Source organism: Hyaena hyaena, unplaced genomic scaffold (genome assembly GCF_003009895.1).
Source record: "Hyaena hyaena isolate Hyena2069 unplaced genomic scaffold, ASM300989v1 scaffold_215, whole genome shotgun sequence".
Lineage (NCBI taxonomy): Eukaryota > Metazoa > Chordata > Mammalia > Carnivora > Hyaenidae > Hyaena > Hyaena hyaena.
The window spans coordinates 2,472,395-2,488,036 of record NW_024080846.1 but is presented as its reverse complement, the minus strand read 5'-3'; the positions used below and the strand labels follow the sequence as shown (position 1 = coordinate 2,488,036).

The 15,642-nt window shown below is 37.4% G+C and overlaps 1 protein-coding gene across 1 annotated transcript in view; it reads left to right on the top strand.

Annotated features, from left to right (window-relative positions):
• The first annotated feature begins 368 nt into the window (after positions 1–368).
• KCNU1 (potassium calcium-activated channel subfamily U member 1) overlaps positions 369–15,642 on the top strand; it is a 135,606-nt gene continuing 120,332 nt past the window's right edge. Inside the window, exons 1-2 of the mRNA XM_039242568.1 lie at positions 369–455; positions 680–799. Of these exons, the coding sequence (XP_039098499.1) occupies positions 369–455; positions 680–799 (207 nt within the window). The remainder of the gene's footprint in view (positions 456–679; positions 800–15,642) is intronic.

Below are 15,642 nucleotides of genomic sequence, written 5' to 3'. Positions count from 1 at the left end.
TCACTTGTCTCTTTCTTGGTGGTACCTTATCAACAGATATGGGGACTAGTTTAGACTCTGGCCTTTCCTCATCCCTTCCTTATGGGTAAGTCATTGAATTTCTCAATACCTCAGTTTCCTTATAGTGGATTTAATCACACTTAACTTTGTCTACCTCTTAGGATTACTAAAAATTTTAAATATAATAAGACATTTTATAAACATGAGGATGGATTACGTGAGCAGGATGTGTGATACCAGATAAGGAACTAAAAAAAACCCATAAAATTGTTGAAACTTCCTTTGTGCTTAAAACAAAAATCAATTTGTAATCTTTTTTCTTTGTCCATGTATCTTGAGAGAAAGGGGTAAGAAAATATCCCCACAGCATGAAGAAGTATACTACTCTCAATCCTGACCACTACAAAAATGTCAGCTTGAAGGGTCTAGGACTGAGTGTACGTGAGGAAGGCCTGGTGAGGACTGCAGGATTCATAATTAAAAAGCTGTGCAAAAGACGAATCAAATGTAACCCCAGTAAAATTCATTTCATGAAATCTTGAATGAGCAACTTCAAAGTTCTCTGGGTTGGACAAGGTGGAGTGATTTCCAGCCAATACTACAGCAGGAGGCTCCAACATACGTAAAACAGATTACTTTCTCTGATTTCTCCGTTTCAATTATTTCTTCTTGCTTGTAGGAACTACTCTTGGCAAAAAGCATTGGTAATAAACATTTGAAAAGTCTCCACTTACATGGAATGTTTCGGAATCGTATAGAAATGTTGCTTTCGGCACAGACCTTTGTCGGGCAAGTGTTGGTAAGTACATATTCATGGTTAGCATGGTTAGTACTTTAGCCATGTATGTAATTATTGCCAGTACATATAATTCTATCACCCAGATAAGCATCTGGTGTACCCTGGTGACTTTATCTAAAATATCACTGCCTCCCCACTGCCATCTCCCTTTGTCTACCTCTCTTCCATTATTCTTTTAATTTGAATATAATTATTTGGCATTGTATTTTTCTATTAATCATCAGAGGATGTGCTGGAACAAACGTTTTCTTAGTGCGAAGGTTGTGTTCAGTTTGTTGTCCTCAAATGTAGATGAATGTCTGGCATATAGTAGATGTTCCCCAAAAATGTGATGCTTGGTAGATCATCCAGCCTGAAATGTGCCACTGTTTTCCCCTTCTTTGATTCTAATAGCTTCTTTTCTTCATTATACAAACTAGTCTTTTTTGCCTATGAATGGTATTTATTGTTTTACTACCTGTCTTAATCTAGGTAACTTATACATGTTAAAATTTAATTCAGGCATAATCTTATAGGAGAAATTTTACCTTATCTCCATAAGAGACTAAGAGTCCATCTCTAAGCTTCTATAATATTCATTGCACACTGCTATTAAAATTATCTGTGCATATGCCTGTCTCTTCCAGTGTACTGTGAGCTCTTTGAGAGAACAGACTATGCCATGGAAATGTTTATATTCCATTGTCTGGAAATAGAAGATGCCCTATAAATGAATTGATCTGAAATATTAAAAAATAGAATCTATAATGTGAGGGTATGCTGCCATCAGATGGTGGTACGGTGGTGTAGATGTGAGCTAGAGATTATCCTCTGGTTTGTTTTTCGTTTTTATTTTATTTTTTTTGTAATTGGTGAAAACATTGCTCTTTTCTGGTTAATATTGTTTAATTCAGATAGAATTATTTTCAAAACTCATTAGAATGTACATAAATGTAATTGTTTTTGATAAAATCTACAGGGAATGTTGAATCATCTGAACATTCTTTTTCTTTCTTCTACTTTTGGTCTCTTTTCTGAAATCCCTGTCAGTATCACCTGTTAGAGAAGGATTCTTTCAGATTATATCAGGGATTTTCTTAGCTAGGATCTCTTCAAATGCTCAAACCATGTGTGACATATAAGGATAATATTGAGAATAACATATTAATGGTCTCTGGGGTGAGGGAGAAGAGAAACTATACCATTCACCATGTAAGCATTGCAAATGGGGAGTGGGTGAATAAGGAATGATCACTGATTATATACCAATAAAAAATTACTTCTTAAAATAATGGAAAAATTATTTTCTTCAATCTTTTACAGCTGATGATTTAGTAGTTGGAGCAACAAGAGTAAAGGTTAGATTAGAATAAACACTCTAGGCATTGATTATTGAAAAGTATAATCGAGACCCTCAGTAGGTGTGCCAAGCAAGTATTCTATGAAAGGCTGAGAAGAGAACAAAATAACCTGTAGATTTCCTTTCCATCCATCCATTCTTCCTTTCTTTGTAATTATCTTACTTCTTTCAACAGATACTTATTGTTTGCCAACTATATGCAAGGCTGACACTCTAGATATGGTGAAAATGCAGACAAAAAATTTGCATTTATGGGACTTACATTCTAGTGGGAGGTAGAGATGACAAATATATACATACACAAATAAGATAAAATTAATATGGTGATCAATGGTATCAGGAATACGAGTGATATGTTTGAGAGTTTTGGTGGAAAAGGAGTTATTAGATCATGTCAGATACAGTGATCAGAGAAGAAATCTCTGAAAAGGTTTTGAGCTGAGACATGAAGAATCAAAGTATAAAGCAGTTAAAGGACGGAAGGAACAAGGTTGCTGACAGAGAGAACAGATTTATGGAAATAAAATGCTCAGCTTCCTGCAAGGACCACAATGAGTTGCCCGTGCTAGAGGTCATGGAAGGCAGGGGAGAACGGGGTCAGAGAGGAGACAGGAGAACCAAGCAATGTGTTGTACTTCATAGAAAGGAACTAGGCTATTCAAATGGAATAAGTTTACTCTAATGCAAAGGGAAGTCATTGAAGATATTTTGAATATGTGGTTGACATGCTGTATTTATGCTTTAAAAATTCAAGAGGTGCTAAAGTTTAAAAATAAAGGAATTGTCAAAGGTATACCAGGCAAGTGACCATAGAAATTGGGAGCACATTTTAATATCAGATAAGTTTGAATTCAAGGAAAAAAAACAATAAATGAAGCCAAGTAACCTGTATTAGTCTCGTATGATCACTATGATAAAGTACCACACGCTGAGTGAATTAAGCATCAGCATTTTTTTTTAATCTCGAAATTCTGGTGGCAAGAAGTCAAAGGTCAAGGGTTTGTTCCTTCTGAGGGCTGTAAGAGAGAACTGGCTCCATGCCTCTCTCCTCACTCTGCTGGTTGGTTAGCAATCCTTGGTGTTCCTTGGCTCATTCGTGCACCCAGATCTTTGTGTTCATTTTCACATGGCATTCCCATAATCTTTCCTCTATTATGCCTGTGTCCAAATTTTCCTTTTCTAAGGGCACCAATCACATTGATCGAGACTCCATCCTCATGACCTTGTCTTATCTTGGATACATCTGCAAAGACCCTATTTCCATAAAGATCACTTTTGGTGGTACTGAGGGTTAGGACTTCAACATATCCTTTGAGGCGGTGGGGGACACAATTCAACACACAACCTTCATAATGATAAATGGAACAAACCTCGACCGAGATAGAACATCATGAATATCACCACACCAAAAATATGACCTCAAGATAATAAATAAATAAAAATTACAAGAAATACAAAAAGAAATATTAAAAACACATTGGCAGAAGGAGCTTTTAGTTCATCTTTCTCATATCAGGACTTAATAAATAGAAAAAAATAATTTTAAAAAACAAAATTCAGCCAAGTAAACTTGAAGATGTAATTTGTTTTATTAACCAACTAATGAATTGAGTAGCATCCCATGTTAACAAGCAGAGAGATGCTCTGAGGAGTTGTACAAGGAAGGTTTTCAGAGGAAGGAGAGTGGGACAAGAAAGTTATTAGCAAAAGAAAAGAAAAATTGTTTCAGACAAGGTCACCTTCCCTTAGTTAGAGCAGGGGGTCTTATCATTCAGATTATGTCACTAGTGCTGCTCTGGAAATTCCATACTGCTTTAAAATTCCACCTCCTGGAATGGCTAAAACTGCAATTAGGTTAGCTATTACGTCTTTGTGGGTCTAAATATAAGTGACTCCATTTTGCACCTGTTTCTTAACAATAATAAGCATAAAGAAGACCGAAGTAACTTAATAAGAGAAAGCTGATTTAAATGATGAAACTCCATATGCTCAAAACAGAAATTAAACTTACAAGTGTTTATGAACTATTTATAAAAATTCAGCATATTATCAGTCCACAAAGAAAAGTATGAATTATTAAGTTTACAAAGTACAGCTAGCCAGCATTAACTGAATGTAGCACAATAAATGAATAATAAAATAATAAATGAACCCAGAAGAAAAGAAAGAAAAATGAAGATCTTAAGCTAAATGGTTACATTTCCCTCTCTCAAAAGACTCTTAACCCCGAAAAATCAAAATAATACTTGTAGTATATTTAGAATATAAAAATACTGAAAACACCACGTACTCCTTGCACCCAGAGTATGACATGGGAGTGGTTCTGAGTTAAATGCCTAGCAATAAAAACTTGATACATAAAAGTAATTAAGATAAATGAATCATCAATATCAACAAGTTAGAGAAAAACACATTAAATCTACACAGAATAAATATTTAAAAAGCCGGAAATTAATGAGTTATAAAACAGCTCATTATTTGAAACAAACAATAAAAGAGAAAATTCAATAGCTAGCCACGCCAAGGAAAAAAGGAGGGGGGAGCACAAATATGTAAGAAATAAGACATTAAATGAGGAATGAGTCCATTGATAAAAAGGAAATTGACAGTTATGTAAGCAATTAAATTTGAAAACTGGATGATTCCTTAGGACAACATAAATAACCAAAACTTATCACAAAAGAAGGAAATGTAAACGACAAATATCTGGAAGAAACATAGATGCTGTCAAAGCCCTGCATCACTACCACCACTACCCCTCTCCCCCTCCATCTAATGGGAGACCTAGATGATTTCTAGGTCTAGTCAACCAAATCTTCAAGGATGGATATCCCTAATGGAAATTAAGCAGTTCCAGGGCACAGAAAATAAAGAAAGAAAACATTCAATTTTTTCAATGAAGGCACAGTATCTGTATCAAAACCCTCAAAGACGGCAAGTAGAAAAAAATCTACAGACTAACGTCTTTGATATTTAGGGGGAGAATACATGGCCAACCACCCAGAGGAACAACAAAAGGAAGGAGGAGGAAAAAGAGAAGAAAGTGGAAAAAAAAGAGGAAAAGAAAAAGAAGGAAAATGAGGAGAAAAATTCTAATAGTTTAAAGGGGAAAATACATTATCTTCAAAACAGAATACCTTCTAAAATCCCTCTATAGATTAAAACATGGCAAAGTATTGATCAACACTGTAGCATGAATGGGCTTGTTGTTTTAGTCATCACAAAGTTTTTATGTTTTTACAACCATTTTGGGGAGATTTTCTTCTGCATTTTTAAAAAATTTTTTAATGTTCATTCATTTTTGAGAGAGAGAGAGAGAGAGAGAGAGAGAGAGAGAGCTGGGAGGGGCAGAGAGAGAGGGAGACACAAAATCTGAAGCAGACTCCAGGCTCCGAGCTGTCAGCACAGAGCCTGATGAGGGCTTGAACCCACGAACCATGAGATCATGACCTGAACTGAAGTTGGATGCCCAACTGACTGAGCCACCAAGGCCCCCTTGCATTATGTTTTAAATATAGTCCTATTCCCTAAACAATCTGTTCCTTTTTGAGTGGGAACAGGCAGAGGGGTTGTGGCTAATTGTGCAATTGCTTCTTTGTTGCTTAGATGGCAGGAACAGTTTAGAACTAAAATTGTGGCTTATCCTTAATAAATGTGTCTATTTTTGACATCATTCTAGGTACCATGTTATGCGCACATTCTGTTTTCCTGTCTTCCCTTGCTTCTATTTTTTTCAGGCAACCTAGTACTTTATGTTTCTTTGTATTGTCTTAATTCCTTTCCAAAATGGGTAATCCCTTCTGTGAACATTTAATCCCTTTTGTAAATTTGTAAATAAGCCTTTAACTAGATCAATAGTTGTCAATCTTAGTATACATATGAGCAAAGTATATAAATGAGCAAAGGAAGCATCACAGTTTGTTTGGAAATGAGAAAAAATATTTCAAAATGATACTGGAAAAACTGACAAAAAATTATTTCACTGGGTTTTGCTCTTTTTCATAATGCAGTGATAGTTTTAGGGAAAAACAAGTATAAAAATACTAGGTCTGTTTCTACTTCATACTTTATATCCATTGTTTATACCACAAAAACAAAATTTAAAAATCTTTTCTACCACCTTGAGATGAGTTGTACTTTGTGTTTTATTCCGCATTTAATTTCATTATTTCATATTTTATATTTAATATGCCATCAAGCATCAGGGACCTATTTTGTATAAGACTATAGTTTTGAGATCTTTATCACATGAGTAAGGACTGACAGGAAGTACTACATAATATTCCCACTGATTATTTTTCCATGGTTACATTGTGTGCCTTTTTATGCACCTGGCACAATATTCAAAAAATATCAAAGGGTGTATAAGTGAAAAATTAATTTCCTCCTTACCCCTATCTCCATCCACTGCAATGAGCTTCTTCTGTCAAACTTGAAGACTCTCAGCAACGCTGTAGGATATATTTTCTTTGGGTGTTTGGGAGACTTAAGATAACTTTTCTCCTCCATAAGTTGTATCTCTAAAATTTAAATTTTTAAATAAAAGTAGTTGTTATTTCTTGTGGCAGACCTTTGTGGAGACTAGTGAAGTAAAGAGCAGCCTGTGAAGGCAAAATTTGTTGTGAATTCAGGTTAGTGTGCTGATCTCTTGTGTCTTCAAATTGGAATACAGTCTAGGGAAGCCGGGTAGGGGTTTCCAACAGACTTCCAAAGGGCCAGCTTTGTTCTAGATCAATTCTCCCAACATCTTTGGGTGCTAGTTCCTAAAACGGATTTACCTTAGAACTTCTCACACCAGTTCTCCTCTCCCGTCACTCTTTTAAAATCCATTTTGCAAAACAGAGGTATTATCATCCTCTTTTTGATAAATGAGGAATCTGATGCATAGAGAAAAAAAACTAAAAATGTAAAATGGGAATGAGAAATACCATCTATGGGTTATTTCAATGAATAACTGCGTTAATATATTAGAATGGATTAACATAATAATTAGAAGAGTCACTATTTAATAATGTACATGTATGCCTAGCATATAATACATATATAGGTTTAAGTATTTTTAAGATTTTTATAAACGATATTCAGTGCTCGTCTCTATAAATAAAAAAAGGAGCAACGAGAAGGAATGAAATTTTGAAGGTCTCCTTGACTGCTCTACGGAGTAAACTCCATTTGTGGTTAGAAAGAACACTTTTCTTTTCTCTCTACCCCTAACCCGCACTATTCTTCTCCCATGATGGACCATGTCCCTCTCCTTTGGTTTCTTTTAGCCTTGCTGGAGACTTCTATATTTCATACACATTTGTATATATAGTTAATATATTTTGATCCATCTTAATTTCAATATACCATTTTCCCCATTTATTTTGTTTCATTTCACTTCCCACCTCCCTCCAATCACTTTTTTTTTTAACATTTTTTTTAAATTTATTTCTAGGAGAGAGAGAGAGAGACAGCGTGAGCAGGGGAGGGTCAGAGAGAGGGAGACACAGACTCTGAAATAGGCCCCAAGCTCTGAGCTGGCAGTCAGCACAGAGCCCGACGCGGGGCTCGAACCCATGAACCGCGAGATCATGACCTAAGCGAAAGTCGGACGCTTAACCGACTAAGCCACCCAGGCGCCCCTCCCTCCAGTCACTTTTAATAAATGATGATGCTTCCTAACATGCTACCCCACCTGTTTAGGGTGGGATCTGCGTCTTTTTCTATTATCCCAAAGTCCACTGAAGGTCAGGGAAGAGGTGACTGGATGGACCCCAAGTTTATTGGGAGAAATGCCCTAAAGGACATGTCTCCCTTTGCGGGACAATGAGGCAGGGAGAGCAAGTTCAAGCCCCAAAAGAAGGCTTAAGGAGCCATACACAGGCGGCTGCGCCTTGTGAAGCTTGCCCCTAAAAGAAATATCCTCAACCGGCAGGTTATTTCTCCACGTGGCAGAGGGCCCTGGGCTTCTCCTGGGGCCTACCCTCCCTCTGCCAACGGTGGTGTCGGGGCCAGGGTGCGGCTGGCCGCCCCCATCCCGGGTTCCTCGTGTTTCCCTCTAATCAACTGTCCTGGGTGTGGAGAGCCCCCAGCAACTGGCGCCACAGCTTCTGAGGCCCAGAGTGCTCCTCCCACCACTCAAGGCCAGGAAGTGGCCGTACTGGTCAGCACAGGGGCCACCCTTAAGGATGGTACCAGCCCCCACGGGCGTGGGGATTTCCAGGATCTGGTGGAAGGAGCCTGGGAGTGATGTTCAATGGTCAGCTGAACCTCTGCAGAAGCAGCGCGGCACAGCTCAATCTGCCTTCATTGCTCAGCTCCGTCGTCAGGGTTCTGGCCAGTACTTGGTTTCCTCATCTTCGTCAATTTACTGGTCACTGGGTCTCCCAGCACAGAGTTTATTTTCGCTGCTGGGCCACTTTAACGAGCTGATTCTTCCTGAGCCGGTCTCATACTTCCTCCATAATCAGCTCTGCCAAAGGTTTGCAATAATTTTCCTCGTCCAACCAGGGAGCTCGGTATTTGGAACCACAGCATCTGCGCGCACCCTGCCCGGCTCAGCCTGGAAGCTGCAGGACAGCACTGCGCATGCCCAGCCCCCATTCCATCGCGCTTGCGCAGCCTGCCCCGCAGTACGCACGCGCTCTGGGCCGGCCCATTCTCTCCAGTTTCTTGGGTGGAATTTGTTTTACAAAAATTTTTCTTGAGTTCGTCCTTGGCCTTGTCTCATAGATTTTAGCAAGTAGTATTATTTTTATGACTGCCTAATTCATCGTAAGTTGTTTGAATTTTTAATTTTTGATTTCTTGTTGATTCATCATCTATTTAGAGGAATACTGTATGTAAGATTTTATTTCCTTGAGATAGAGTGGCTATCTTTTCTACTTTGGTAAAATTTATGGTCCAAGAATACTACTGCCTTTTATGATTTTCTGGTTTCAGTGAATTTATGGGGAAATTCACTGTCGCCTACTGCATGTTCAATTTTTATTACTACTTAATGGATGCTTGAAAGAATATGTATTATGTTTGATATAGAAGCACTATTAATTGTGTTGTATGTGTTTTCCATATCACTTGTTTGCTGACTGAAAGGGACATGTTAAAATTTTTTATTTATGATTTTGTAGTTTTATTGAATATCTTGTAGTTTTATCGAATATATTCATCTTGCACTCTAACACATTTTAAATTATATATTTTATATAATATCAATTAGTGCATAAAATTACCTTTTAAGTCTTTGCTTGATTGTGCCTTTTATCTAAACAAAATATTCATGATTCTCACATTTAGTGGGTTTTTTTTTTTTTTTGGCTTGAATACCTTTGAATACTTTGCCTTCATTTTATTCATACTTGATTGGGATGTCTTTGCCCAGCTATCTGTCAATCTTTTTCTCTAATTTCCTGTTAAGTGTGCCTCTGTAAATAACAGGAAGCTGGATTTTTGTTCTTTTATTGATTAAGAATCCATTTATTTGTTAATTTATCAGAGGAATTTAACTATTCTCCTTTATGGTAATTTGTTTTATTGGTCTTCATAATACTTAGAAATTGAATTTGCTACATAATAGAATATCTGTCAGTGGCTTAAAAAAAGCGAATGGTAGATAAGTTAGCAAAGAAAAGGAAAATGGGTATTAGGCAGGTAAGAGCTCTGACACAGCCTTGGTTTCTTATCTTACTGGAGAGCCCAGAAATACATCCTGACTGAATTTTGAGAGACCTAGACTCAGAACACTGGCTCTTTACTTCCTACTTTGTAATCCTGGGCTAATTAATTTTTATAAATTGGATTTCATTCATACAATATAAAGAACCTCCTTTCAAGTATTGTAGGGAGACGTCTATGATAATATGTGTAAACCATTCAGGATATATTAAGCATTGACTATTGGCTGACATTTTTGTTTCTTTGTTAACATTTATTACTTTTGTTTATTACATATTTTGTATAATTCCTTTTTTAATAGGATACAGTACACATTCTAGGTTAAACCAAATTCAGAACAAAGCTCCCATTCTATATTTCTTTTGTATATCTCTGCATGTTTTACATCTTTATCCTTCATGTGCATGAGATATTTGGCATTTTTTCCCCACCATACCAGCTATGCTTCCTTTCAGAAATTATTGAATGAAACTGAACATTCCGTTCTAGATTGCGGTTGTGGTTTTTTGTTTGCATGTTTTTAGCATTATACATCTAGTAATATTTTTTTTTAATCTTGGCTTTAGAGTTAAAATTAATTTTACCTGTTTCATTAGATACCATTTTTTTTAACATAACATGCTTTATGTTTCTGAATGTTTTCTTTTCCTTGAGTAATTCCCATTTTCATTTGCAAGGGAAAGTGTGAGTAGAATAGTTGTATACCTTGAATGTCAAAAAAATTTTTTTTTCCTTGTTCTCACTAGTGAACAACAGTTTTCTTAGGTGTAGAATTTTTGGCTATCAAGCCTTTTTCCTTTTTTTAAATTTTAATTGTTTTAATGTTTTTATTTATTTTTGAAAGCAAGAGAGAGCATGAGCAGGAGAGGAGCAGAGAGAGAGAGTGACACAGAATCTGAAGCAGGCTCCCGGCTTGGCTCTGAGCTGTCAGCACAGAGCCCAGTGCGGGGCTGGAACCCACGAACCATGAGATCATGACCTGAGCTGAGGTCAGAGGCTTAACCAACCGAGCCACCCAAGTGCCCCTCAAGCCTTTTTCCTAAAATCTCTGTAAATGCTGTTCTGTATCTTCTAGCACTTAAGGGTACCTGGTAGATACAAAGCTTGTGTTTCTCATCTCCAAATCCACCCTTTATCCTCTGCTTTGTTATATGAGGTCAGACCTCAGCAATTCTGTGTGTCTTTTGTCAGCTTGTCTGTGCTTCTAGTTGGGCTCTGCCAACAAGGGTCCCAGAGGAGACAGAGAGCCTAGGAATGGACGCTTTGCATCTGTTTTTTGTTTTTGTTTTTGTTTTTGTTTTTGTCTCAGCCTCACCCAGGCAATGGCTTTTCACTCTGGTAGCAGTCCATGGTTCTGGTTTCCAGTTTTTCCAACACTGCCAAAACCAGGCTCATATCATCTCCTTCTCAGAGGTACCACCACCAGCCAGGTCAGCTAGGACCCTCCCCTCCAAGGTCTGAAACCCAGTTCCAAAGGGACCTTCTTTTAAGATCTAATGTTGATAATCCTGACCTCTTTTTTCCTTTTTTGTTGGTAACTTTTTCAATTCAGTTTTTTATTTTGAGATCATTGGCGAATCACATGCAGTTGAAAGAAATAAAATAGAGAGAGCCCAGTTATCCTTTACCCAATGCCCCCAAAGGTAGTATTTCACAAAATTACAGTGTGGTGACAACCAGGATATTGATATTGATATAGACAAGCTACAAAATATTTCCATAACAAAGGTCCCTCATGTTTTTTTATAGCCAGATCCATTTCCTTCCCATCTTAACATTCTTCAACCATGGCAACCAAAGGTCTGTCTTATATTTGCTACTTTTGTGATTTATTTTTTTTGAAAGTTGATTCATCCTTATATTATTTTTTAAATTTTATTTAAATTCAAGTCAGTTAACATACAGTGTAGTCTTGGCTTCCGAATAGAATCCAGTGACTTATCTCTTATATGTGATACCCAATACTCATCCTAAAATGTGCCCTCCTTAATGCCCATCACCCATTTAACCCCAGATAGTCCTTAGGATGCAACTTCTTTCAGTTGCTCCCTCCCTATAACTACCATATTCTCCTTCTACCTTTCCCATCCTCCAGTGCTGTTTCATAGATTTTTAGAATCCCAGTAGGAGCACTGATTGTAATTTGACCAAGTTTAATTACATGTTCTGTATTAGCGTTTTCATAGAAGGTCATTTCAGCTCTTTTCTCTGCTTCGTCCTCCTATTTCCTTATACTTCCCCCGTAACTAGCATTTTCTATTGTCCGCTAATACTCATTCATGAAGGTTTAGAGTATTTGGTGTCCCGTGTTTACTGTGTTGGCTGCTGCTTGTGTTCTCTAGGTACACAACACCATCCACCAAGTAAATTGGCAGTTTTAAGCCCCACTGTGGAAATCGGTCTCAATTTACTGTGTGTTTTCCCACACAGACAAACATGGGAGATCATGCCGTGGCCAGCAACTCTGCGAACAAGTCTCTCTCTGGAACAGGTCTCACACTTTTCCATTTATTTCTCTTTGCTTTCCTGGATGCTTCTGTGAAAAAAAAAAAAAATGGTGTTGCTGCTGCTAGCCAAGAGATTCCCCCATCAGTGACTGTGCGGCTGCAGAGTCTCTTCCAGTCTCTGGCTTTATGGCTTCATCTTTAGTCTGTGGGCTCAAGTGGAGGACTTTCTACCCCTCAACCCCACAAACAGCCAATGCTTCCAGACCTTGCTCCTCTGACCCAAGAGAAATGTACACATCCCCTTGGAAATCCCTCCTGTATCTGCCTGACTCACTGAACCGTGTTCACAAGATGTTAGCTCCCAGTGCCTACTTTTGGTTAGGTATACATTTTCCTGTTTGTTATATATTGTTTCTGGGTAATATTGTTGAGGTTTATGGCATTAGGTTGGTATTGTTCTTAGTTTCAAATGAAACTAACATTTTCTCTTTTTCCGGGTGGGTGCAGGGGGGTTAATTTTGTCGGTTTGGAGGATTGTAAACATATGGCCTGCCATCATCCTTCTGGAAGCCTGTCAATATATGGTTTATACTTGAAGAATCACTTGAAGATTTAGTGAGAGGAAAAAAAATTGTGTAAAGAGAAGAAAAAGATGTCATGGAAACTGTTAATCATTATCAGTACTCTGAAATATATGTATATAATCCCCCAATATCCACTCCAAACATCTTTCCTGAGCTTCAGAATACATTTCTAACTGCCATTAAACCCACAAACTTAATAATATTTCCATCAACACTTGATATAAATGTTAAAATGGAACTTATAGTAAAGGCTGAGACCCCAATGAAATAGATGCCAGTAACTCCCAGGTGTTAAATAAGCTGCAATATTGCCACTTACAAAGCAGTTGGAAGAAAACCATTTGAAGCTCTTAACCTGTTATCCAATCACATGTAAATTATGGTAAGTTAGTTCTTTATATGTTCTGGATACTAACCATTTATCAGATATGTCATCTGCAAATATTTTCACCCATTCCGCAGGTTGCCTTTTAGTTTTGTTGATTGTGTCCACTGTCCAGAAGCTTTTTATTTTGATGAAGTCATTTTCTTAATGCTTTATTTATTTCTGAGAGAGAGACATCGTGAGCAGGGGAGGATCAGAGAGAGAGGGAGATACAGAATCTGAAACAGGCTCCAGGCTCTGAGCTAGCTGACAGCACAGAGCCTGATGCAGGGCTTGAACCCACGAACCGTGAAATCATGACCTGAGCCAAAGTTGGACACTTAACCAACTGAGCTACCCAGGCGCCCCTATTTTGATGAAGACTTAATGGTTTGCTTTTGCTTTTGTTTCCCTTGCTTCAGGAGACCTACATAGTAAGAAGTTGCTGTGGTTGATGTCAGTTACTGCCTGTGTTCTGTGCTTGGATTTTGATGGTTTCAAATCCTACATTGTGGTCTTTAATCCATTTTTAATTTATTTTTGTGTATGGTGAAAGAAAGGATCCAGTTTCATTCCTTTGCATGTTGCTGTCCAGTTTTTCCAGCATCATTTGTTGAAGAGACTCTTTTTCATTGGATACTTTTTCCTGCTCTGTAGGAGGTTAATTGACCACATAGTTGCGGTTCATTTCCAGGTTTTCTCTTCTGTCCCATTGATCTGTTTCTGTATTTTTGTTTTGATCTCTACAGCTTTGTAATGTAACTTGAAGTCTGGAATTGTGTTGTCTCCAGCTTTGCTTTTCTTTTTCAAAGTTTATTTGGGGGGTCTTTTGTGGTTCCATACAAATTTTAGGATTGTTTATTCTATTACTGTGAAAAATACTATTGATGTTTTGATAGGGATTCCATTAAATGTGATTCCTTTGGGTAGTATAGACATTTTAACAATATGTATTCCTCCAACCCATGAGCATGGAATGTTTTTCCATTTCTTTTGTGTTGTCTTTAATTTCTTTCATTAATGTTTTTTATTTTTCAGAGTACAATTCTTTCACCTCTGGTTAGGTTTCTTCCTAGTTATTTTATTGTTTTTGGTGAAATTGCAGTTGTTACTGATTCATTAATTTCTCATTCTGCTGCTTCATTATCGGTGTATAGAAATGCGATAGATTTTTGTATGTTGATTTCAAATTCTGTGACTTCACTGAATTCATGTATGTATCAGTTCTGGCAGATTTTTGGTGGCATCTTTTGGGTTTTCTATATAGAATATTATGTCATCTATAAATAGTGAAAGTTTGACTTCTTCCTTGCCTATTTGGATGCCTTTTATTTCTTTTTGCTGTCTAATTATTGAGGCTAGGACTTCCAGTACTGTGTTAAATTACGATGGTGAGAGTGGACATCCCTGTCTTGTTCCTGACCATAAAAGAAAAGCTGTTTTTCCCACTGAGGATATTAACTGTGGGTTTCTTCATGTATGGCCTTTATTATGTTGAGGTATTTTCCCTCTAAACCTACTTTGTTGAGGGTTTTTATCGTGAATGGATGTTGTACTTTGTCAAATGCTTTTTCTGCATCTATTGAAATGATCATATGATTCTTATCCCTTCTTTTATTAATGTGGTACATTATGTTGATAGATTTGTAAGTATTAAACCACCCTTGCAACCCTGGAATAAATCCCTCTTTTTAAAAAATAATTTAATGTTCATTTTTGAGAGAGAGAGAGGGAGAGAGAGAGAGGCCACTAGCAGGGAAGGGGCAGAGAAATAGGGAGACACAGAATCCCAAGCAGGATCCAGGCTCTGAGCTGCACAGAGCCCGGCACAGGGCTTGAACTCACTAACTGCAAGATCATGACCTGAGCTGAAGTCAGACACTTAATTGAGTGAGCCACCCAGGCGCCCCTGGAATAAATCCCTCTTGATTATGGTGAATGATTTAAAGACTTTATAAAACTCAACACCCAAAAAACAAACAATCCAATTAAAATGGACACAAGACATGAATAGAAGTTTTTCCAAAGAAGACATACAGATGGCCAAGAGACACATTAAAGATGCTCAACATCACTCATCATCAGGGAAATAAAAATCAAAACTATAAGGAAATATCACCTCACACCTGTCAGAATGGCCAAAATCAACACCACAAGAAACATCAGGTGTTGGTGAGGGTGTGGAGAAGGGGAATCCTCCTGTGCTATTGGTGGGAGTGCAAACTGGTGCAGCCACTCTGGAAAACAATATGTAGGTTCCTCAGAAAGTTGAAAATAGAACCACAATTTAGCAGTTGCACTACTAGTTATTCACCCAAAGAATACAAAACTACTAATTCAAAGGGATATATGCACCCTGATGTTATAACAGCATTATCTACAATAGTCAAATTATGGAAACAGCCCAAGTGCCCATTGATTGATGAATGGATAAAGAAGGTGTGTTATATATA